Source organism: Falco naumanni, chromosome 1 (assembly GCF_017639655.2).
Source record: "Falco naumanni isolate bFalNau1 chromosome 1, bFalNau1.pat, whole genome shotgun sequence".
Lineage (NCBI taxonomy): Eukaryota > Metazoa > Chordata > Aves > Falconiformes > Falconidae > Falco > Falco naumanni.
This window is the reverse complement of record NC_054054.1, coordinates 89,545,814-89,569,359: the sequence shown is the minus strand read 5'-3', so window position 1 is coordinate 89,569,359 and position 23,546 is coordinate 89,545,814. Positions and strand designations below refer to the sequence as shown.

Genomic DNA, 23,546 nt, shown 5'->3' with positions numbered 1-23,546 from the left:
TGGTACCTTACTGGATAGTAAAACTGAGGTTTCTGGCCAACTTGTACTGCAGTGCCCCATTCTGGCAGAACTTAAAGATGAGAAACTCACGTTAAGTAACTTTCACAAGGACAAAAATCTTACAACGAAGCTTTGATGGCTGGGATGATTCTGCGTTGCATGTACATCTTTCCAGATTGGAAAAAAGCTCACACATCAAATTATTTTGTTCTAAATTAAAACAAAACCTAGACAGCAGAGGCTGGATAACTCTGTCTTGTGAAACAGTGCTAGAGGGCATAGAGTTCTCACTTTGTCTGCCTTAATCTGAAATGTTCTTGTTTAGAGTACTTCAAGGCTATTAATAGTCCTGCAGTTGTGGAAAAGAGGGTAGATTCTGTTCACAAGCAGTCACTTTTTCAGTTGTTTATACTAGTGGAAGCTAGCTAGATGCTTGTGTTTCACTGCATTAATGACTGGAAGCTTTTAAGTTTCTTTAAAAGAGTTGCCTACTTATTTTAGAGAAGTTGCATAAGAGGAGGCTGCTTTAAAAGCAGTGGTTCTTTTGCTTTTTAATGGAAATAAAGCTAGAGCCCTAACATGAACAAAGAACTTACCAATGGTGTTAGCCCCTAGCACTTAAAGTCTACTACAAAAAAGTAAGTAGGGGCATTTTCTTAGATGTTTCAAAAAATGCTCCCTCCTGTTACTACCCAGAGAAAAAGTACTGTGATGGACACCCATTCAAGCACTACATCCTTGCAACAGTGATCACTCACTAAACCCAGTAAGAAAACATTTAACCCTTGATTATACTCTGCACATTTCCCATAATTTTTTTCTAAGCTTAGACATATATTTCTGCATATATTTCAGTGAACTGAACTCCTGCACACGTGCTGGGGTTATCAGCCTGAATTGGAAGGGGAGAAGTAGGAGCTATAAACAGTGAAGCTTATTCATAGGACTGGTTAGTTTTAGAAGTTCTGGGTACACTGGAGTCTCCTTCTTCACACTTGGCTGTACAAAAACATAAATGGAGCAGTTCCATTATGTCTTCAACAGGGCCAGTTACCTTCAAGGCAGACTGTGCTCCCCCAGATGGACAACGCTAACGCCAAAACTTTCAGCAGATTCAGCTCAAACCATGGTTTGAACTCACACAAAAACAATGCTGAAAATTAATCAATATACTGATAGTGTAGTTTAGTTCAAGAGTAGTCAATACAGACAGCTGGTAGAATCAACTTTATTTACAGAATGTTACTGGGAAAGTGTCAAGTTAAAAAAGTATGAAAACAATCTTACAAGGACAAGCTGGTGATTGCATGTTTTACACAGATTGTTTTAGGAACCCACTAGAAGTATGGGTGACCCCCAACAGATTCCACATGGGAGATTTCAGCTTGCTATTTCTGTACAACATTGTCTCTGCTGGACTGAAAAAACCCCACCACAGCATGCTGGCAATTGTTACAATACAGGCAAGAGATTTTTTTTTTTTCTGCTGCTGGTTTTGCATTCAGGGGGACCTAAGAACAAGTTTGTGAGAATTCTGGTTTTGCCTTCACCTTTAAAAAAAGAGCACAATGGCCTAAGCTAGATAGAAGACATGACAGCAGTACTAGACTCAACACAAGTGAAAAAAGTGAAGTGAGGAACCATGCAGTAAGAGGACGGAAGAGAACATTTAACTGTTCAGGAACGTGAGACAGGCTTAAAAAGGAACATAGTATTTTAAAACCAAATATACACAGTAAGATCACAAAACTACCCCATCCTCCTCCTTTCAAGCCACAGAACAAGACTCCAAAGTCAAGTTTCACAGTAATTGCATCAGTAGATGCACACTCGATTGAGGACAGCTCTTGGGACTCCCTCTGACAAACAGAACTGAAGGCAGTACAGAACATACCACAGCTATGACTGAGGAGTTGAAGGGTGAGGATTCAAAGGCTCCATTTTGATAACCTTTAGTAACTGGTTTGAAAGATTAAAACAAGGAAGATACTGCAGCTAAACAAGGACCAGCACCAGCCCTCTTGAAAGAGCAAGACCAGTAGGTACCTACAGTCTCTTTGCTTATGGCAGACTGAAGATCTGGCTTTGTCATTACTGTATCAGGTCCCATCCTCAAGGCTGTTTGAAGACTAAACAATTCTCTTATTTGGTGGCAAGAGTCATACAAACACTCAGACCTTTGTTACACAGACAGCAGGATGTGGGCTTCTTACTTTGAAACTTTAGCTACGCTGAGTGCACAGTACATGACCAAAGAATGTGAGAGGGAAACCTAGAGGAGATGAGCAGCAAGAAAAGGCAAAGCAACTTTATCCTGTTCACTCACACTTAGGATATGCAACTTTAATCTTAAAGAAAGTCCCACACGTACAATGGAGAAAGATCCAAACCATAGGCACAACTAAAGCTCAACTGTTAACCAGCTACTCTTTATGTACAGCTGTATAGATTCAAAAAGGCTATTCTATGTGTATATATACAAAAGATTGTTTATACACAAGTCTGTACACAAGGGTCTATACATTTTAGTTTTCTGCGGGAGGATTCCTTAGCTGCTACCTCTACACTAGAGAATATCAGCACTTCATTCACATATCTTACAAAAAACCAAAAAAAATAGACACTTCCAGGATTAAACTGGCTTTGTCTTGCATCTAAATTTCTTCAGGCTTCACTACTCAAGCCATAATGGATCCTTTAGTCTTGATGCAGACATGAGACCAGGACAGGTGCCATGTGCTTTAGTCTCTCAAAAAGAAGTGTTGCACAGAGTGCTGAAAAATAAAGCCCCAAAAAACCCAAACAGAGGTGAAGTCCTGACTACGGACATTTTTATCCAGTCTAAAGAATCATAGGTGTTCCACCCAGTGGTCACCATTCACTGCCGGTATTCCAGTTCATCTACACTGATGACTTTGGATGGCATGGAAGGGAGAGGCTGCTGCAGGACATCTGAACCAAACCATTTTGCAAGGCCAATGGGGGAGCCACTTCTCTGGCTGGGGCGATGGTCAAGCTGTGTGTGCCCATGAGATAATCCAGTCCGAGGCAGCACATTTTGAGGGGTTGTTTGCACACCAGTGGGTGATCCCTGTGCTCCAGTGCCTGTGAAGCGTAAAGGGTGGAGTAATACATTCACCGAACATTGATATCTGCCCTAGAACAATCACCTGAAAGCATGCAAGCTGAATGTGGCTTTTACGCTTTTCATTCCGTTAGCCCTGGAAAATCCAGGCCCCACATGTTTATTCTCATTAGCACTCCCATAAACTGCCTCACACTGCCAGTTCTGGACATAGCATCATTCAGGTTTTAACTGGAAGGCCAGCATCAAATAACATTTTATTTGAGATAGTGTGTGGCCTCTCACCCAGCAAGGAAAGACAGACTGCATGCATACTGCAAAAGGCAGATCTCTCAATAGCAACATTATCTTTAAACCAAATGCTTCGCTTAGACTTTCTTCTGGCGTAAGAGCCTGCAGTGGCCAAAACTGCTCTGATATTCTTGTTAATTTAGATACCCACACAAAGTAGCTTCCTGTTAGCACAGTATACTGAAACAGCCCAACAAGTATAGTACCTGGAGCAGGCCAGTCAGTGTTCTAAAACTCACTCTCCTGTTATGTTTTAGCCTACCTGATCGCTGTAGTTGCTGTTGCATCATCGCTAGCTGCAAAGGTGTCCCAGAGCGTGGATTTAAGATGTGATGGCTTGCTGTTGGTAGTGGATAAAAAGGTTGGCCAAGGATGGGAGCAGATATTCCTTGCAAGTGGGACAGGTCCACTCCAGGAGGAAGCATACCTGTTGGATAAGAATGAGGAAGCTTCTTAATTGATAAGCATAAGGAACTTACAAGAAAAACAAGCATTTGTACATTTAGATGGGTTGAGTTCATTGCCTGGTTTCAAAGGTAAGTGTTAGTGTAGTAAAGTGTTACTAGTAATGACTATCAGTTCATGCTGTTCCTAACACAAAGTCAGTCTTACAGAGAACATGCATCAACTTCAAGGGAAAAAAAAAAGTATGGATTACCTGCTTGCAGCAGAGGAAGATGTTGCGGATGAACCCCCTGTGCCAGCATTCTCTGGACCAATCCTGGATGCAGTTGATGAGCAGGTCGTACAATTGGTACATGGGGAACAAGGGGTACTTGATGAACAGGACGAAGAAAAGGGCCTCCTGGTACTGGGGAGGCCATTGTAGGAGTCTTTCTACCAGCTGATTTAGGCCTGTAGTCTTGCTCTTTGGTGCAACGATTTGCTTGGGTAAGAGTTGTGGAACATGCAGAGCGTTGCAGTGCAGGTAGTTTGGTACCTAAGGTGGGCAAAGTTTCTTGATCTGCATTCTCCACAGAACTAGACAGTAGGTTATCTTTAGCTAGAATTGAATACAACTATTATAGTCCACAACTAGAGATTACACCTCATGAACATTACAGCTAATGGCTGGATTTGATAGCTAGATTCCAGGACTTGCTGAACTTTGGTCATATATTTTTAACAGTAAGCGTCTATCTTTCCTGGATGCTTTTGACCAAATTATTTCAAAACAGTAATAAGGATATAATTTGGAGTTGTGCCAGAAGTCTAGCCTGAAGTGGGGGTTTTGTTTTTGGGTTCCCCCCCCCCAGTTTAGATGTGTCTGGGGCTTACCAGCAGCCTTTATCTGACATCTGCTTAGCAAAATTTGGAACACTAAAGCACTTCAAGAAACTATTTCCACAGACCATTTAAAATCAGTTAGACAAAGCCTAAAATATCTTGGAATCATCTGCTACCAGTTGAGGTAACAGTAATAGCTGTAAGTGCTAAAAGGAAAAAGGAGAATCAACTGTATAGTACAAACTGCAAGCCACCTCTGCAATTACCCATACTCAAGTACAGTGTCACCACAATTAGGCATGTTAGTCTTACTGGGTCAGGCAGTTTGTATTAAGCATTTCCTTTTAACAGCCACTTATACCAGTTAGGGTGACAAAATGCTTCCTTGACCTGCTACATTTAAGAGTTTAATTGGTCTCAGCTTTGATTGTTCAGTTCAGATGTCTCAAGAGGGCTATAAGTTGCTTGTATTCAGTTACTGGTGTGGAGAGGTATGGAAGCGTTACTGTTAATATGCTTGTTCATCAAGACCAGTTGCAAAGAACAGTTTTAGTTCAGGCCTCTCAGTGTCACTATTGCTCACTGACAGATAAGGAAAAAAGGGATTTAAACCCAACACTGCTGGAAGACTGCACTTGGAAGGGTTAAAGCTATGGAGAGGATAAGCTTCCTCTCCTTACAGGCTCATTTCTACGCCCTCCTCATCTCCACAAATTGGGAATGTCTAAAGTTAGCCTGGGTGTATTATGTGCTGGAAGCTCTTTGATTCTATTCCAAATGTCTTGTGTGTGTGTTATTTTAAAGCCATTACAATACCTTCATTTGGCCTCTGATTTTCATCTTTACCATCACTGACTTTCATTTTCCCAGAAACTGGCTCCTCTTTGCTCTTCTCCTTACTCTCATACATCTTGCGAATCACCGAGGTAGGTGTAAAAGAAGGAGACAGCTATATAGAACATAGTAAGAAGCAACACTTTACTCAGTGCTCATGATCTAGGCCACACTATCTTAGCTGTGGGTGGACACCAATTCCAGCACATCCTTTTCATTTAAAGCTCTTCTGAATCAGCCCACTGCGTGCCCATGACCTTAATTCACCTAATTTCATAGCTTTATTCTATAGTTTAAGCATTTCTCTTTAGCTTTTGCAGAAGTCCAATACCTTTATTAAAACCAGCAGATGTTCTCAAAGTTAGATGTACTTTAACAGGTTTGAAACAAAATAGGTGAGCTGTATTTTAAGTTACAGCTCTTTCCTCTTTGCTATTGGTTCAGAACAACAGCTCAACAGAAGTTAATACAGATAAGGCAGTTCTGTACAAACTCAGGGCTGCTTGACCTGCAAAAGACTATTGCCTCATTTGTACTCCCACCCCCCCTCGAAGTTACATAGCATCTGTGGAAGCCACTTAACTGGTATACAAGCAAAAGTACTTGTTTGATATAGCAGCTGATGATCCACATTAGTCCTGGGCTGCAGGCAAGTACTGGACTGAATTAACTAGAAAATTTAGATCAAAGCAACTCAGTGAGGGCAGTGAGGCAACAGCTTGGCTTGGAGGTTTTGTTTTCAAGTGACCCTGAAGCTCCTCAGTAATATTTCAGCCTACAACCAGTCACTTCATACCAGAAAATCTGTTCTCTCAAATGGCTAATGGCTTTCAGCACTTGTCTTCTGAAAACTTAAGTACCAAAGTATGAGGACCTGAGTTTTCATAGTTATCTTCCACTGGTTTCAGAAGACCAGATCAAGATAATATTAATGGTGCTTCTTCAGTTTTAGATAAGCTAGTGGTCAGAAAGACTTTTCCAAAGTGAAGACGTTCAGTTAAGTGTGAAGCCTAATTTGTTCTCGTATCACGTGGCCACCGATATAACGTGAACATGATCAACTCCTCTACAGCCTCCCTTTCTCCCATCAACTACAATTGCTATAATCTAGTTACAGCACACACTTTTACAGCTTTTCCTACATTCATTACACATTAGGTACTGACCATGCTAGTAATGGATGCTATAGGGGCTGGAGAAGATGCATTCCCTCTGTGTCCTGGCACAGGCGATTTAGTCACTCGCTGCTGCCTGTTAACAGATAGGAAGTTAGTAAGAAGCAGCTCTGCTCTCAGCATAGACTGAAAGACAGGATTGCCAAGACCAATACAAGTCTGAGTGACTAGTATCTAGTGAAACAGCACATTGAAAAAGTCAGTTGACAGTGTACCCCTTCAATTTTGCAGTCAGATACTCACCTGTTTCTGTAGCCATCTCTGCTTTTGTCCATTTGTGGTTTACCAAAGCCATGCTGATAGAAGTTTGCTGCCTGTATGGCCAAGTCATGTGGTAATGCCAGTCCCTCTAGTGTAGCTTGCTGTATTTCCAAGGGACTCATCTGAAGTAAGAGTTGTATAAAAAAACCCCACACAAGTCAGAGGTTGCATTTTGGTTGTGTTTTTTTTTTTTTTTTAAAGATACTGAACGTTTACTGCTATAGCTACTAATGTCTTCAAAGTAAGCTGCCCACCAACAGCCATCATTTTTACTGACAGGCAACAGAAGTCTCAAGAAGTCTTGTACTTGAGGTACTAAGATGCATCCAACTGCAATGACATTTTGCAACTGTACTAAATTAGACTTTGCATCCTCAAACTCAGAGTAAACTTAAGCACAAACATCTGAATACAACAGCTAAGTATGTTTCCACAAGTTAGTTCTAGAGCACAGAATATAAGAAGAGATGAATACACATTAAGCAAAAAGTATTTAATCTAACCTGTGCAGCAACTGGACTCATGGGCTTCCTTACACCTGGAAATGGGTCACCAAGCAATTGCTGAGAACCTTGTCCAAAACCTAAAGAACATTCAACAGTTGTATTTAAAAGGACTAACAGTTTCTTTCAATATATACACACTGTACCACCCCAAGTTAAACAATTCCACATGAATTAAGGATTCTTGTGAAGACTCTCAGCTCGTCTCTAAAGTCTACACAGAGCTAGATCTCTTCCTTGACAACAGGCTGGAAAACTACCAGGAAGCTACTGGCAGTGCTTTGCAATACAAATGGCCAAGTAGTCCCTGAAAATTAGCTTACTGTGCAGTAGCTGAGCACATTACTCCACACCAGAATTTACTGCAAAGTCTAGTTCATCCATCAGACATTTACATTTTTTGGATATTAATTTAACATTACAGACTATTAAATTCAAATGCATCTTTCACTCAAGAAGCAGACGCTGACCTAGTTGCCCACCAAGTGCCAGGAAGTTTTTATTGTCCTGCAAAGCATTCTTTAAAGCAAACTCAAGTAATAAAACAGGAAAAAACCCACTGTTTTGCAACCAGTCTCACCAATGGGTGAAGATATTCTGTGGCGTAGATAATCCGCAGAAGCAGCTCGAGTTGGAAACACTGGTGGAATAGGGGGAGAAGGTGCTCTCTGCGTCAGTAGAGAGGCTGTAGGTTCCAAACCACCTATCAGGCCACTTAAGACATTTGATGAAGCAGGTCTGGTAATGGGTGGACCAAGAAGTTCCTAAGAATAAGCAATGAAAGAATGTTCAGCATACAGTCTATTTATACAAACTAGCTCATTTTACTACACTATAGGCTATGCTATTTATAGCAAGTTAGAGACAAGGAAGACTTGTGCAACTAGATACTGCAATTCTGAACTGCCCTTAGAATTAGGCACTTAACCAGATTTTTCATTTTCAAGTTGTAAGCATGGGAAATAGCATGACAAGAAATTTCTAAGCAAGCTGAACTAGTTACTAGTTCTTTCTTCTCCATAGAGTTGCATCTGACTACTAATCCAATAACTGCCTTAAGTGTCTTATTTTAAGATAATTTGTGTTTTCCCACTGGGGATATGCTTTTAAGTATTTCCTACCCCCACTAAGAAATACCTGCAGAATATTCTTTGACAGAGGCTGGCCTGGTATCTCTGGAGGTGACATTAAGTGGCTCTCAAGGCTCTGCTAAGAAAATGAGAACACTAAGTTAGATGTAGATACAAGCAGCATCAAACTCCTTAGAGACAATCCACATTTGTCTCAGTGACAGAAGTCATTTCACCTGCTCTGTTAGAAGCATATGTTATGCATCAGCCCAATAAAACTCCAGTAAAGCTAAGGGCTGAGCTGGCTCACCAGATCTTGAGCTAACTGTATGCCATCTAGCTACGTGCCTTATTCAAGTCTGAGTAAGATACATGAATTTACATAATTGCGTAAAACTGAGATGAAACATTGTGCCAAGCAGTCAACTCAAACTATGCACAAACTGAGAAGCGTTCATGTATTAGAGAAATTATTTAAGATATTCTTCTAGGCATCAAAATTGCCTGTCAGCGTAAAGGGAAAGATAGAAATGAAAGCCTCAACTTAAGGCATGAAATCAGTCTGCAGATTTTTCACAGGGCAAATTTACATTCTTCACTATCTTTTAGTGAACTGGGATGAGGCTAGAAGTCCTTGGGCATAGTTCAGCAGGAAAAAACAGATGCTTATGGTGCCAAAAGTAGTTATTGATAGCTCCTGGGTCAAGCATGCTCTTTAGGCAGTTAGCAGCAGAATGAAATGTCACTCTAAAGCTTAGTATCATCTTCTAATATTAATCTTTCAGCTAACAAGCATCCAGTTTTATCTTAGTATAAATAATTTTTAAACCCAAGCATAAAATATTAGATTGTGCACTGACATACCCCTATTAAAACAAAAATAAGTGAAGCAAGACATCTGAGCTTCAGGTGTTAGCTGTACCTGTACTACAAGCATTTTAACAGAGCTGCCTTTTAATAGCAGCACTAAGGCAACCATTTAACTAACACTAATGAGTCTTCCACAAAGAGTAGACTGAGGCTGTCTGTTAAATGAAGTCAACTCTTAACTCTGAACTGAAAAAGCCCCATTTTTAATTACTTCAGCTATGGAAAAATGGCCAAAGCACCTCCTGTACTTAACCCTGCAGGCAACCACATTCTAAATTTAAGCCCATATTTAATATGCTGCTGTATCCAGTCATGGCTCACATGTTATCAGACATTTCAGTTCATAGCTCATGTCTTAGCACAGTTCAGAAAAGCTGGGTGTCTGCTACTTACATTGACTTTGGGCTGTGAAGGTAGAGTCCCACTTGCCTTCATACTGCTGACTAGTTTGTTAAATGCAGTCATATCTCCATCTTTCTTGATCTGTCTGGAGCCAGTGACATTCAATGCTTCCTCCATTTGCTCGGCCATAAATGGAGTAGCAATTTTTCCCTCCTGATCCACTTTCAGGCCTTTCAGCCCAGCTTCAACTTCCTCCACTGAAAGTACAACTCCTGAATGTGCTGAGAAATAGAGAAATACTGGTAAACCATAGCTTTCTGTTTACAATTGAGCTCAATTCTTGTGCAGGTGTCAAATACAAGTTGTTTGAGAACGAGGAACAGCCAAAAACTTGTCTTCTGATATTCATACTAGCTGTCAAACCACATCTGACCTGTGTTTAGACTGATACTCTGATATCCAAATTCAGATTATTGCCATGTGCAACTAGAGGCATGTAAGACTCCACAAGAACCTGTTCAGGTTTCAACTGAAGTTCCTACTAGCTGTCATTTATCTCACAAGACATGTTGTTAACTATGTTTTACAACTTCACTTGCTTTTAGTAGAGACTATTCACCTGACAACTGAGTTTGTTCTTTTTCATTTGGGAAAGTTTAATTTATGTTTTACTCCAGGAGACCAGATGGTCTTACAGCCACAGTGTAAGCAATGTCAAATTGTTTGACGCCATCATAAGTAGAGAGAATACATACCTGGAAAATTTAGATACTTCTGAGACTCAGTTACACACTTAGCTTGGTGTGCATGAAGTTTGAAGTAGATTTTTTTTGCTCAGAAATTAAAGCCACTATAGAAAGATTTCAATGGCATAACCAGAATAAGGTACAAGTGTTATTGAGCAGTACTTTTCTCCTGCATGGGTGTACATGAATACCTACTGGTGCCTGACATCAAGGCTAAACATGCTTTATGGACCAGCTAACACACATCACAAAATATGACACCTTAAGAGAAAAGGAAGAAGAGACAGGAGCATGCCATGTGTTGCTGTAACAGATGTTGGCCCAAAGAAGTAAGATTTACTGGAAATCTGGGCAAGAAGATGGAGAAAAGAAACAATGACGTAGGCATGCAGTATGGAACATGAGAAAAAAATACAATGTTGGTGGAGAGGAACTGGTCTGAAAACTCCACAACACCTGAAGAACTGTACAGCATTTTACAGGAAAACAGAACCCACAGCAGGCACTTTTGAGTGAATGGAAGCTTCCCCACAATTTTTCATTCCTTCATCCTTTGTTTATGAGGATCAACATTTTAAAAGCTTTTAGTAGGAGCATCAGACGAAGCACAACACAGAAGACTTCTAGTTCTATTTAAGTCAAATTAAGGAAGTTCTTCATATGTTAGCTGACACTCCCTGCTCCCAGACTGGATGCTTAAGAATATTTGCAGTGCTTGGATGCTTTCCTTCCTAGCCATTTCACAGAAATCAGAGTAGCATTACTTTTTGTTCAGTCCAGTTTAAATGGCAATACATGCTGCTTGCCAAGGAGAAACCAATTTGGAATTAGACCTTGAGATTTCAAAGACCACATGCATTTTGTACCCTTCATGCATGCTGTGGGCCCGAACATGCAGATCCCTAACTTGGAGGTGCCCTTGAACATCAAGTTTAAAGTCAGCCCTGAACTCTTTAGAACAGCTGATGCTAGCAAAAGTGAATTCTAACAGACTAACTTCCCTGGAGTCCCACGATTCTAGCCAAGTTAGGAACAGATTTGTCTTAGCTATGCTATGTTGTAGCTTTATGTTAGTTATCTAATTAATGCGCTGAACAGCAAGCAGAGACCACTGTGCCTCCTCAAGTGCTAGCAACAGTCTTGAGAAGTTCAAGTTTACAGTACGCACTTGAAAACAACTGACATCCTCAAGCCACTGTTCATCTTTTTAGGTACTGATACTTCATGGATCAATGTGATCCATTACAGACGCTTCAAGAATGACTTACACTAAGTTTTTGTTAAAGCCACAGTTTAAATGCCACAGTTTCAGAACTGACATTACCAGTCTCCAGTATGAAAAACTTATGTGAATTCCACAGACAAAGCTAAAACTCAGATCAAGACTTGCATCATCTTAACTTATGATTACTGGCCAGTAAAGCTGTCTGATAGAGTCCTGATGTCATCCTGTGATTAGGATGAAAAGAATCAGTGATGCTACTGACACAACTGAGATCTGTTTTCAGTAGTTTAAGTAAACCTATAATACTTCCTACTCCTGGACTTGGCAGTTGAAGTTTCTAGAATACCAAGCCTCTTGCCTTGAGATACTGCATCACCAGAACTTGACAATATCTGAAGAGGCACTTACTGCTCTCTCTAAGCTTTTCCTTGTTGGCTGAAAGACTTGAGAGAAGAGGTTTTAAGTCCACTTTGGCTTTCTGTAGCATTTCTAGGATGTCCACTTTGTTTTCAGAGTGGTCTTCCAATGGAATGGGAGCAAAGTAGTTTCCAGAGTTCTGGCCAGGGGAGAGAATGGCTTGCTCTAGACCTGAAACAGTAAAACCAGGAGCACTACGACATCAGTTTACCCATCCAATGTCTCAAGATGAACATACACTGGTAACCAACTTCAATATGTCACTGAAAAGTTATGCCTCACACCCCTTGCCCAAGATCAGCTGGAAAGTCATCAGAAAGCATGACAAGAACATTTACAAAACAAAAAGAACTTAACAGCTGCTTCCTCTAAGAGCTTCCTAAAGAATGTCAAGCGCTTAAACTGTGGGAGAATTCACTATCCTAGGATAAAGCTTTATCTGCCATGTTCTTATTGAATGAGTAGGAAGAAATATGGAAGGACGCTACCTCGCCCTGCATTGTCCTATAGTCTTACCTGCTAGCCTCTCCAGCTCCTCATGTGGTGTAGATCTCAAGCTGCTTGACGGACTTCCAGAACGACTAGGATTAGAAAACCACCTGCTGAACCTGCTGGCAGAAACTGAACCTTCCCCCAGCACATCCTCTATCATCTAGGTTAGGGGGAAAAAAAGAAAAATAACCTTAACAGAAGCAAGATCAGCTGTACTGTTGAGAAGCTGTACTGTGCAACCAAGATTCTCCTGCTACAGACAACTAGATGCTGCTCCCAGAGTTTCAAGACTTTGAACTGCTTTTTTTTCCTTCCAATACGGCAGCATTTGTAGAGTCAGTTAGCATAACCCATCATACATCTTTTATACCAAATATTTGTTCAGAGTAAAACTACCTGAAACAGCATAATCAAAGCATCCAAAAACCATTAACCGCATCTTTTAAAGCGGATGTGCCAAAGATAAAAAGGCATTTTTTTCTTTTAATTTTAATGCCATTTTTATGCCACAAGAATTAAAACAAACTATAACAACTAGTAATTCTGACAGATGGCTCAGGGCTGGTCCCTATCACTGTACAGAAGGAGTACTCTGATACACTGGATTGTCTGCAGTGGTGATTCAGTTCAGTTCCAGCACTGGCCGAAGACAGTGCAAAGACTATCCCCTGACCTCCAAGCAACCCACAAGGGCTGGGGGAGAAGGCCAGCAGCTAAGGCTTCCACTTCACATGCTGAACCATCCTGGGAATAAGAGGAAGGCAGCATTCTTCAAGCCAGAGCCTGCACCATCAGCAAAGCACTGGCAGCTAGTGCCTCCTGCCTCCAGGCAGAACAGAGTTCACTGAGCAGTACTTCATAGCATTCGTCTGTCAGTCACTACAGATTACAGCAACTGTTTAAGGCTTTTTAATATTTGTAATGATTAGCAAACAGCACATTATAAAATTTAAGCCAAACTAAAGCTTTTCCCATCTTGCAAGATAGCATCCAGTTAAAAGCCCACTCAATAGGCACAGATGCAGTTTCACCATGCATCACATTTACTTTTAGACAAAAGTAAAAACAGCTTCTTTATGCCAGAGAAGCTGTTTTCTATGAAACAAGGGGCACTCAATACTATTTACAATAGCAAAAAAATCCCATAGTGTTGATCTATTTGGCTTTGATTTTTAAATCTAACATGTTAGAACAATTAAGACTGCTATGTCAGGAAATGTACATATCTACTATGAACACTTGTCACAGACATGTCACCAATAAAAAGAATTAATATTTTGATACATTTGACTAGTCTGAAACTCATTTTTGACAAGTTACAACATTTGCCTACTAAAGTTTCATCAGCAGATATTTTGTGACTTGAGAGTTCCCTGCTTCTGAAAGGAGTCACCGTTTTGCAGAAATGCTGAAAATCAGATTGTGAAGTCAAGACTTGATCATTTCTATCTTCTACAGGGAAAACAAACTCTCCACTACGTACTTGTCAAATTACTGCCACTGTACGATGAGCCTTTTTTAACATGAGCAGCTTTTCCACATTAAAGACTAGGTCAGGATTTATTTTTTGTAAACCTTAATATTTCTAAACCATATTAGGTCTGTTTCTTTGCTGTCAGAATAAACATTTTTTAAACGCATGTATGTCTTGACAACACTAAGCCCTTTTATTCAAATTCCATCTACTCAGTTACACCATCTAGAATAGGAAGAAAAGCTACTAGCTACTCCTGACCAGTGTAGGAGAGGTCAGAATAGAAACATCATCAGTTTATGAGTTAGGCCCATACTTAGTCAGTACTTGCTGGACCACCTTACCCCTTCCTGTGGTGAAAGAGCACACTAAGGTGCAGTTACAGCTTTCAGACTGAAAAATCAGGGAGTGCCAGCCATTCCCTATACCTCTAGAGACCAGAGGTTCAAGAACTGCGCGGTACCAACCGAAGTACCAGAATCCCCATCAAATCATGGCTGGAGGTAAAAATCCACTATTGGAAGAGACTTGCGGTGTAAGCGTCAGTCTTTCTTCATAGTCATGTTACTAGCTCCTAGGTATCCGCAGCATCCCACATCTGACTTGGGTTACACAGAGTATCTACTAGTCACATCAACAACACTGTTCAAACATGCTTTTGACTACGTTAGCAGTCTATGTTTGTTCTTCCAACTCAGCAGCAGTAGTCCTAAACAACAAAATTAACCACTATACAGAAGTTTAACTAATAAAGATTCAAACCTTCTCGGACATAGAAGCTTTCAACCACATTACTGGTATTGATAATGATGCAACTATCTCTCAGAGCCAGTATTCATCAGGCATCTGTCTCCAAGCTTACTGCCTTCCAGGAAGTTTGCACAAAACATCTATTTGCTGTGATTCCCAAACTTAGATACAAAAGGTTGTTTCCAGCTATACTAAATTTGTACAGTTAATATTCTCTGATCTTATCTGTAATGCTTCCAAAGAAGATCTATCCAGGATGCTGGTTTTTAAGCCTTCAAGTAACGATCAAAAGAAAGCAAGAATCATCAGCTGACTTGCCTCAAACACTTTCTTTGGGGATAGAGCCAGTCCCAGGTATATAGCACTTTAGAAGTAACATCTTAATACTCCAAAGCTAAACCTCTGCAAATTCAGACTGACACACAGCATAAAGCTACTTTCACAAAGCAAGAAGCTTTAGTTTTCACTGAACACAGCAGCAACCAAATGCTTCTCATGAAAACAGCCAGTCTTTAAAGAGACAAACAAAAAAAAAATACCAAAAACCTCACCGAAGCCAGGCCTGGAACACTTTTATCCAAGTTAAAGAACTCATTGAAGTCAAACTCTCCTGGAGCTGGTTCTTGTAAAACTGCTTCCCTAGGAACTTCTTGATCTGTTGGAGTTTCACTGGCAAGGACAGTTTGCACTTCATCCTCTTCTGCCACTCCACCATTGCATTCTACCCCTTAAAAAGAAGGCCAAGTTATTGCCAAATCGCTGAACTTCACTATTTCCTGTGGGAACAGTGCCTAAATGTCAATGCATTCGCCTAGGAATCAGAAGCACAGGACCAGTTACCTAGCCACCTATGTGGTATTTCTTCAATTATCTTGTGCTGGTTGCAGTCTACTACAGGAGAAATTAGCACCCACTGTAACTCCTGGCACAGAGCTTCTAGTTGTAATTAAGACTGTCTGCTTCAAGAAAGTAAGAATTGCCATTTGAATCCTGCATAAAAAAACGCATCTTGATCAACCCAGAAAGCACACAGAACATATCAGATGTTACATCACACCAAGCAGATACAGCTGTTACAGTTAACAGCTGCTGCTGTTTTTCCATTAAGAATCCTTTGGCAGCTCCTGCTTTCTTCCTAGGTGCCCCAGAGAGCAGACTCTTTGGAAGCTGGTACTTTACATGAGTTCTTTATATTGTCAACATATGACAAAACCCACTCCTACTCCCACAGCAGGAGCAAAGCACATATCATTTTGAAGACTCTTCAAGCTTGCATGAGTGCTACAAAAAAACCAACCCTGTGATGTGACTACAAACTTGGTATGCTTGAAGTTTTACTACATTTTACTTTGGTGAGTACACAATTAAACCTGAATTCTTCAGGTTTACATTGTCCACCTGCAGAATTTCTAGCATTTAGAAGTCATCTCTACTGCCTCAGAGAAGTTTATACCGCAGCTTTTGCAGTGGTAATAATAATTGTAAACTTGAAGTCCAATGACTGCAGACAAATTTAGACAGTCTCCAAATTCAGCTTAAAGCTGTATTACTGGCAGCTGAATGTCTAACTGTGTTCCTAATGTTGGTATTATTACAAAGAAAATTATTTCAAGTACCTCAGAGCATCAGCTTAGTTTAAACAAGCCTTTAGCACCCAGCAGGATACAGAAATGGACAAGACCCTTTTAATGGCCTACAAACTCCTGAGATCAGTCAATATCCATACAAGGGATTTTTCCCCCCGCAGCCTCTCAGCCCTGCCTTCCTTTTGGAAAAAAGGCAGTATTTTATTAAAGGTATATGCAGTCTGAAAAATCAGTTACAGGCCTTATATCTTGTGCTTCAGGATGACCAAAAGCTATGCAAGCTTAAAATAAAGGCTAGTAAACTGCATTATTCTTTACACTTGCCTAGATCTGTAACAGTCACCACTCTATGCAGCAATACACCATCATAGCAGACAGGCAAAGCTTTTCTCAGATGTGCCATTACCTTCTTTTAGTGAGGCTGTGCGTCGTCTTGTACGTTTTCTCCCTTTGTGATCCTCCTCCAAAATTTTATCATCAAAACCTGTGAGCTCAATGGTTTCAGACTGACTTGTAGGACCAGCAGAGAACCACTCGGGTTCCTCTTCAGTGTAAGAGTCATTCCTCCTTCGCTCCCCAAAGACACGTTTGCTGTCACCAAATTCTCTCTGAAGTGGGATATTAAAAGCATTAACCGTAAACTGCTCTTTCTTAAGATACCTCCCTGACCACCAAAGCAAATGACCACCTCTTCACATTTTTTTTCTTTTTTTTTAAGGTTTACATACACACTCTGCATGCTCAGCAAGCCTTTAAATTTTAGGCTTCACAGTTAAATTTCTGCTTCATTACACTGAAGGCTATTGGTCTGCAAGAGCCTGTATAAAATCAGTGTTGTATCCCAAGTGGCAGGCTAGTGGCTCCTCTTTTTTTAAAAAAAAACCCAAAAATTAAAAAAAAAAGCCTGAAAGAATGGAAAACTTCCATCGGCTGAGGTTAAAGACAATGCTTGCTGACAACTGCTTGGTCAATAACTAAAAATGATCTATAACACTTTTGAGTATCTTGCTATGAAGCCTACCACAGGTAAGGTTTGAGAGATGCACAGTATTAGATGCGTGCCATTTGAGCTGTCCAAAGGATTGAAAACTAAGTTTTTGAAGCATGAGGTGCTCACCCTTTACACCATAAAGGTGCTTTTAAGAAGCAATTGCCCACTTGCATGGAACACTTAACTACTGTATGCAGTGAACTTGCCCCCGTTGCTTTTAGTGCAGCGTCCCAAACTTCTGATTTAATATTCAATCAGGAAAAGAAAGAACAAACCCTGAAGCGTTTATCTTTGTAGTCCCTCTCACGATCTCGGTCTCTTGCATCTCTAGAATCACGTAATTCTTTTTCACCACCTCGGTGGTCTTTATCAAAGTTACGAGAAGAGATAATTCTTCCACTGCCAATCCTACGGCCACCAATAACACGGACACCATCATTCTCCTTTTCTAAGGGGCTCCCTGCTTGACGTGAGCTAATCGCTGCAGTTACATGACAGCCACCTCCAAAGCTTCGCCTTTGTGGACTTAAGATTACATCCAAGTCATCTTCTTTTACTCGCTCTCTTGGATCTACAAGTCAAAGACCACATGAAAAGCACTGAATTTAATGTCTTAATAAATGAAAGTTAACTGTATAATAGCCTTCTGTTCCATAGCCTTGCTGCTATCCCACAGCTTTTTGAAGGAAAAAACTCAATTTATTTTGGCAAAAACTTATCTGAGACCATAGGAAGTACAGAGGGAAAAAAATTAAATTTACAGCTGGATATTGAGAAATCATTGTGGTCTCCCATGCAGGAAGTACCTGCTTTCCCACTATAGACCTTCTAAGTAACTCAGTCTTTAATTGTAGTGAAATTGTCTCCTGCACTTGCATTATTACATATGTATTCACTATCAAATGGCAAGAATAGTGGGATATAACAACTGACTGCTAGCTATGTTTGTTCTTAGATAACCCAGAATACCATAAACTATAGTTGGAGCAGCCAAGACTTCCTTGACACTTAATTCTATGCAGTCAAACAATTTTCAAAAAGACTTTGTTTAGTCTCATTTCTGTCATCTCCAAGTGAAGGTTTTGCCAACAGCCTAGGCTCAGTTTTGAGTCTTGTGCTATAAAAACACACTTACCTACTATCCTACGCATAAGGGAAGTCCGATCCAAATCCAAATCTTTTTTAAAGCTTTCCACTGGTGAAGTTCTTCCTGAAGTCGGATATAAAGATGCATGCCACTTCTCTGGATCCCAGACACCATCACTACAAAAAAAATTTGCAGAATTGTTTGCTACTTGTACAGGTTGCTAGTCAGGAAGTTCTAGGTTTTCAGTAGCAGTACTATGAATTATTTATTGAACTACAAGCAAAACATCTTCCATACCCAACTTCTAAATCTTTGCCTTTATCATCTCATACATGGCATTCTGGATCCCTTCGGCAATACTAAGGAAGTACAATACCCAGCATCAAGATTACAAAAGGGACAACGTATGGACATGTCCCACTAGTTACTGGAAGTTTGCCTGGTACACTGAAAAATAAGAGCACATGCTGCTGTTCCAAAGCATTCCGAAAATTTTACCACTTTACTACTCAGATTCATTTACTGTACAAGTAAAGATTCTGCTGTTCAGCAAACTTCCAAACACAAGCCAAGAACACTCTCCCCTTCATTTTTAAATGCAGTACACTGTCAACACGGGAGAGTAATCCATCAAGCGAGTCAGCTTGTTGCAACATGACCTAGTCAGTCTGCGCTATACAGCCATCTATACTCTTTGTAGTTTTTCCTGCAAGTCTGTAAGATTTTCTTGTGTGAAGTCATCTTTCTGCTGGATCTCACATTATAATCTTTGGTCAGAGCACAACATTATTAGCTAGAGCGTTAAGCCTCTCCTAGTAGATTACTACTTCCGAAAACACTGTCATACACTAAACTCTGGAGCACGTATGTCCTTCATCAAAACAAGTCACTTCTTCGCTACAGATTTTTTTAAAATTTTAACTTCTATTTTGAAACAATGTATATAGTTTTTTAATAATACAGAAAATACCTGTCATATTTTTCAGAAAGACAAGAAGGTCTTCGCTTAGAGTAGGGACGCTCTTTAATATCCAGCAGTTCCTCCTAGAAAAAGCAGGAAGTTAGTTCCAGCTCTTACCCAGACAAGATTCAAGTGACTCAAAATATCTATTCCAGACTGCCTGTTCAACTCTGTTTTAATTTGACAACCGAAGTTTACCAATATGTTGTTTCATTTCCTGTGAAATACTGTAGTGAAGACTTGCCATTAGACAGCAAGTTTATTTTTCAGTTCTTCTACCAGTGGCCACTAAGCAAACACTTCTTTGCAGCACTAAGCCTTACTAAGTCAGGTTCAGTCCTCATTAACACTTCAAAAGCTGTTCACATCATACATGTTTACCTATTCACTTCCCTGGACAGTTCAGCTTATAAGCAAGATAGGCATCATTGATAGTGGAGCTAGCAAGTTCTCAGGATGCAATCAAAATCAGTATGTTTAATGCTGTATAAGATTCAGTAGGTTAAAAAAACCAATACCACAATACCAGTTACTAATGTAGACCTGGAAACCCCAAACAAGCTTGCTATTTCTGACCACCACCCAAGATATCTCAATGTACGTTACCCAATTATCTACTCTACCCAACACCAAATTAATGCTGAGTTATTACTTCAGTCTTCCCACTTTCTATTAGCATTCAAATACAGTCCTTAGTTTACTATTGCACAGCCCTGAGCAGTTAGTCATTTGATGCAGACTAATAATCAATCTAGTCACACTGCAGTTTCCTACATCTAAAAACCATTATCAATGGTGTGATCATCACTGTGTTGAATCATCATTAACTTGGCTGCAGCCACGATGCACATTTCTAATAAGGCTTACTCTAGACTTCTCCCTGGACTACCTTTCTTCCATCCACCTCACTCCCAACTGTACTGAATTCATTCAGAGCTGTGCAGAAATCAGTGGCAGCTGGAAGGATAAAGAAATCCCGACAGCAGATGCCATACATCGGCCAAACTGAAGAAGGAAGTCTCTTTACCTTTTCCACAAGAATACAACATCCTCTAGAGCTTTCACATCATTATCCCCATGTGAATAAAATAGTTTAATTAGCCACACAAGCTTGATACTTGGAAGTTTCCAGATGGCAGCTTGGTAGCTGGACAAAACCTTAACATGTACAAACACACACATGTATTTGCAAACACCACCCTGTACTAGCCTTCAGCAAAAAGAGTTCCGTTAAAGGGAGGAAGCCTGGCCTCTCTGCCCACAGCTTCCCAAAATAAACTTTGATCTATGAGCAACATTAGCGCTGTAATACTATCATAGCCTGATGCAGATATTACAAGTATTAACAGCACTGTCCATCACCAGACTTGAAATGGACTGTTTTGCTGGCCACGAGAGGGAGTCCACAGACCCTCAGTTACATCCTATTGCAATTCTGCCATTGAAGTGAGGAAAATTCGAATTGTTTCTTGGCTTTTGCTCAGTAGCTGTGTACCCCTGGAGCAACAGCTTCTACAGAACTAGAAAAGACACAGCTTGGGACTATATAACACTCTCATAATAGAGAAGATTAACACTGACACTTCCAGAGCATGGTTTTGATTGTTTTTTGTTTTAATTCACACACTCGTACTTTAAGTGTGTGGGGGACAAGTGTGTTCAGCTGTTATTAAACAGTTTTACTCAAACAGTTTGTAAGGACTCATAGTATGAGAACTGCTTTCCTACTGGTAGTAAATGAATAGAAACTGTTAAAGGAAATCAGTCCCCTTTCCAAATCAGCAGCACATGTCCTGAAACAGCATTCCTCCCATCCCTAATTAATAGGAAACTGGATCATGAGAAAATTCCTTACAACACTGATTATACAAGCACCTTAAGCCAGCTGTATTTCAGATGCTACTTGTAAAAAACCCGCAACATACGATGCAAGATATTTTAACACAGATTAATTTCTCATGTTTCTTGACTTTAGACTCCTTTGAAACCAGTAAGGAGACAAGACTAGGTGCCTTCTAGCATTAGTTCTGCAACTTCATCCTGATCAGAAGCTATAGGTACTGAATTCACAACACTGAAGCTACAAATGCATCAGTTCCAGTGTACGGCTACCGTCAGCACAACCCGAATACTGCCCCAAAAAGTAGGTAGAATTCGAAGCTACATTCAGTTATTACTCTTGAGAGGAGTCAAGCAAGACCAAACGAGTATAAATACTGCTTTTCCAGCAGAAGTTTAAAGACAGCTCCTCTCCTTCGCTTTGTAGTTAACTGAATAACAAGGTCTGAACAATATCACACTTTGCCTTTTAGAAGGTTAAGTGCAGGTATTTTCCAAGGACTTAGAGTATTATAAAGCCAAAATACTCCCATGCAAGTTTTGCCAATTCTGAAAGTACTTGGTTTATTGTTGATGTCTAGCCCTATCTCAACAGAACAGAGCCACACAAATATTTTTTTTCTTAAAAAAAGTCTACTAGGAAGCTAACAGTTCAGAAATTCCTCAAGTAAGATAACACAGCCAGCAACAGTACACTGTCTCACCCTGTTCCATACTTCAGGCCATTTGTTGCAAAGTATCTTAATAGATTTTCACAAAACAATGACCACCTGCTCCCACAGCTTCCAGCAATGGGACAATCAGCCATCATTAACGGCTCTCTAAAAGCACATTTCAGCAGCACTACCAAAACCCCAAATAAAATTTGAACCTTAAACCCCACAGTGTTATCAAACTCACTTAGCACCGAAAGAATCTTTATTTGCAAGTTATTTAGTTGGTGTTCTTCCACTCATGCACATATTTAGGTATCACAGCTAAACAAAAGCACCTGCGTTAAAAGTTTTAACACTAAGCATCAGTTGGAGTAGTAAGTGCTTAGGCTTCCGGCAGCCACACAGAAGCACTTTTAAGATGCCAAAAAGCTTTTCTGTAAACACCTCAAAGACCTGGTGTGCTTTACGTTCCAAGGAATTAGCATCTACTGTAAGGCAATGTTTTGGTCAACTTAAAGGACCACTGCTAGAAACAGAACTAAAACTCCAAAGCGCAAGTACTTGAGAAAGCTGGTAGAACAGCATACTTCAGCACCTACCATAACCTCTCCGACGCATGCTGTAAGGTGCTCCCGTGTTAAAGTAAGATGGTGGGAATCAAAAGTATATCAAGGATGGGGCTGCAGAGCCACATGGTGTTGAACAAGCTGCTGGTTTTATCCCACTGTGCAAATCCTAATCCAGGCAAAGCCTTCCCAGCTCTGCCTCACGGCTTCTCTCCCGCGGGAGCCCCCACCTCCGCCTGGCCTCCGGGACCCCCAACTCCGCGAATACTTTGTGGGAAAGAGGAAAAGGGGAGCAGGCCAACCTTTGTGTAGCGGTGCGGGTACTTCGTGGCAATTCTGTTCAGCTCCAGGAAAGCATCACCGTTCTCCGCCTCTGTCACAGCTCCTCTTTTATCCATGGCTCCTTCCAAGCCCCTGACCACGCACCTAGTTCAAGCAAACCCAAGCCGTCAGATCCCGGGACGCCCCCTCCCGCAGGTGCGCGCTTCCCCCCGCCGCGGCGGCCCGGCCCCGGCAGCACAGCCCCCCCGCCGCAGGTACCCCAGCCGCAGCCCCCGGAGCCCGGCCCCGCTCCTCGGAGGCGGCTCCAGCCCCACGAAGGTCCTTCGGCAGCCGCGGCCGGGAGAGGGACCGGGAGGCGCCGGGACCCCCAGCGGCCCCGGGCTGCCCTCGCGTGGCGGCGGCGCGGCCCGGCCGAGGCCTCGCTCCCGGCGCGCCGGGGCCGCGGGGCAGGGGGGCGGCGGGGCAGGTGACTCAGCGGATCCTCACCTGCCCTGGCGGCCCCACCATTCGTACTCACCGCGCCGGCGGCGGGTCTCCCCGCGGCGTTCCGCTGAAGGCCTCACCGCCGCCCGCGGCGTTTCCTGCTGTCGGCCACCGGCTCTGCTTCGCTCCTGCTCGCTCGCTTCACCGGCGGCACCCGGCGCCGCGCTCGCCGCCTCCGCGCCACACGCGCCCCGGGCCGGGCCGTCCCCCGCCCGCCTAGCTCCGGCCCCCTCCGCGCTGGCTCGCGCGCCCGCTCCCTATTCGCCCGACTCTGTCTCTCCTCAGCCGCCGTAACCGGGGCCTTCCGCTGCCCACCCGCACCCATTTAATGGC

General features: G+C 41.6%; 1 protein-coding gene across 5 annotated transcripts; it reads right to left on the bottom strand.

Annotated features, from left to right (window-relative positions):
* Positions 1 to 1,214: 1,214 nt before the first annotated feature.
* On the bottom strand, positions 1,215 to 23,524 carry EIF4ENIF1 (eukaryotic translation initiation factor 4E nuclear import factor 1). 5 transcript variants are annotated; one of them, XM_040604806.1, is made up of 19 exons: positions 23,248 to 23,524; positions 22,751 to 22,874; positions 19,397 to 19,470; positions 18,475 to 18,602; positions 17,615 to 17,910; positions 16,755 to 16,956; positions 15,314 to 15,489; positions 12,563 to 12,698; positions 12,038 to 12,217; positions 9,710 to 9,939; positions 8,514 to 8,585; positions 7,957 to 8,140; positions 7,377 to 7,456; positions 6,856 to 6,995; positions 6,604 to 6,688; positions 5,420 to 5,552; positions 4,035 to 4,379; positions 3,639 to 3,803; positions 1,215 to 3,105 (listed from the first exon to the last, which is right to left on the bottom strand). In XM_040604806.1, exons 2-19 carry the CDS (start codon positions 22,844 to 22,846, stop codon positions 2,879 to 2,881), a joined length of 2,949 nt encoding a protein of 982 aa, XP_040460740.1. In that variant the 5' UTR covers positions 22,847 to 22,874; positions 23,248 to 23,524; the 3' UTR covers positions 1,215 to 2,878. The 5 variants fall into 5 exon arrangements, with proteins under 5 accessions (XP_040460740.1, XP_040460757.1, XP_040460777.1 ...); XM_040604823.1 differs by having other exon boundaries at positions 4,035 to 4,316; XM_040604843.1 differs by having other exon boundaries at positions 4,035 to 4,097.
* Between the last annotated feature and the right edge of the window lie 22 nt (positions 23,525 to 23,546).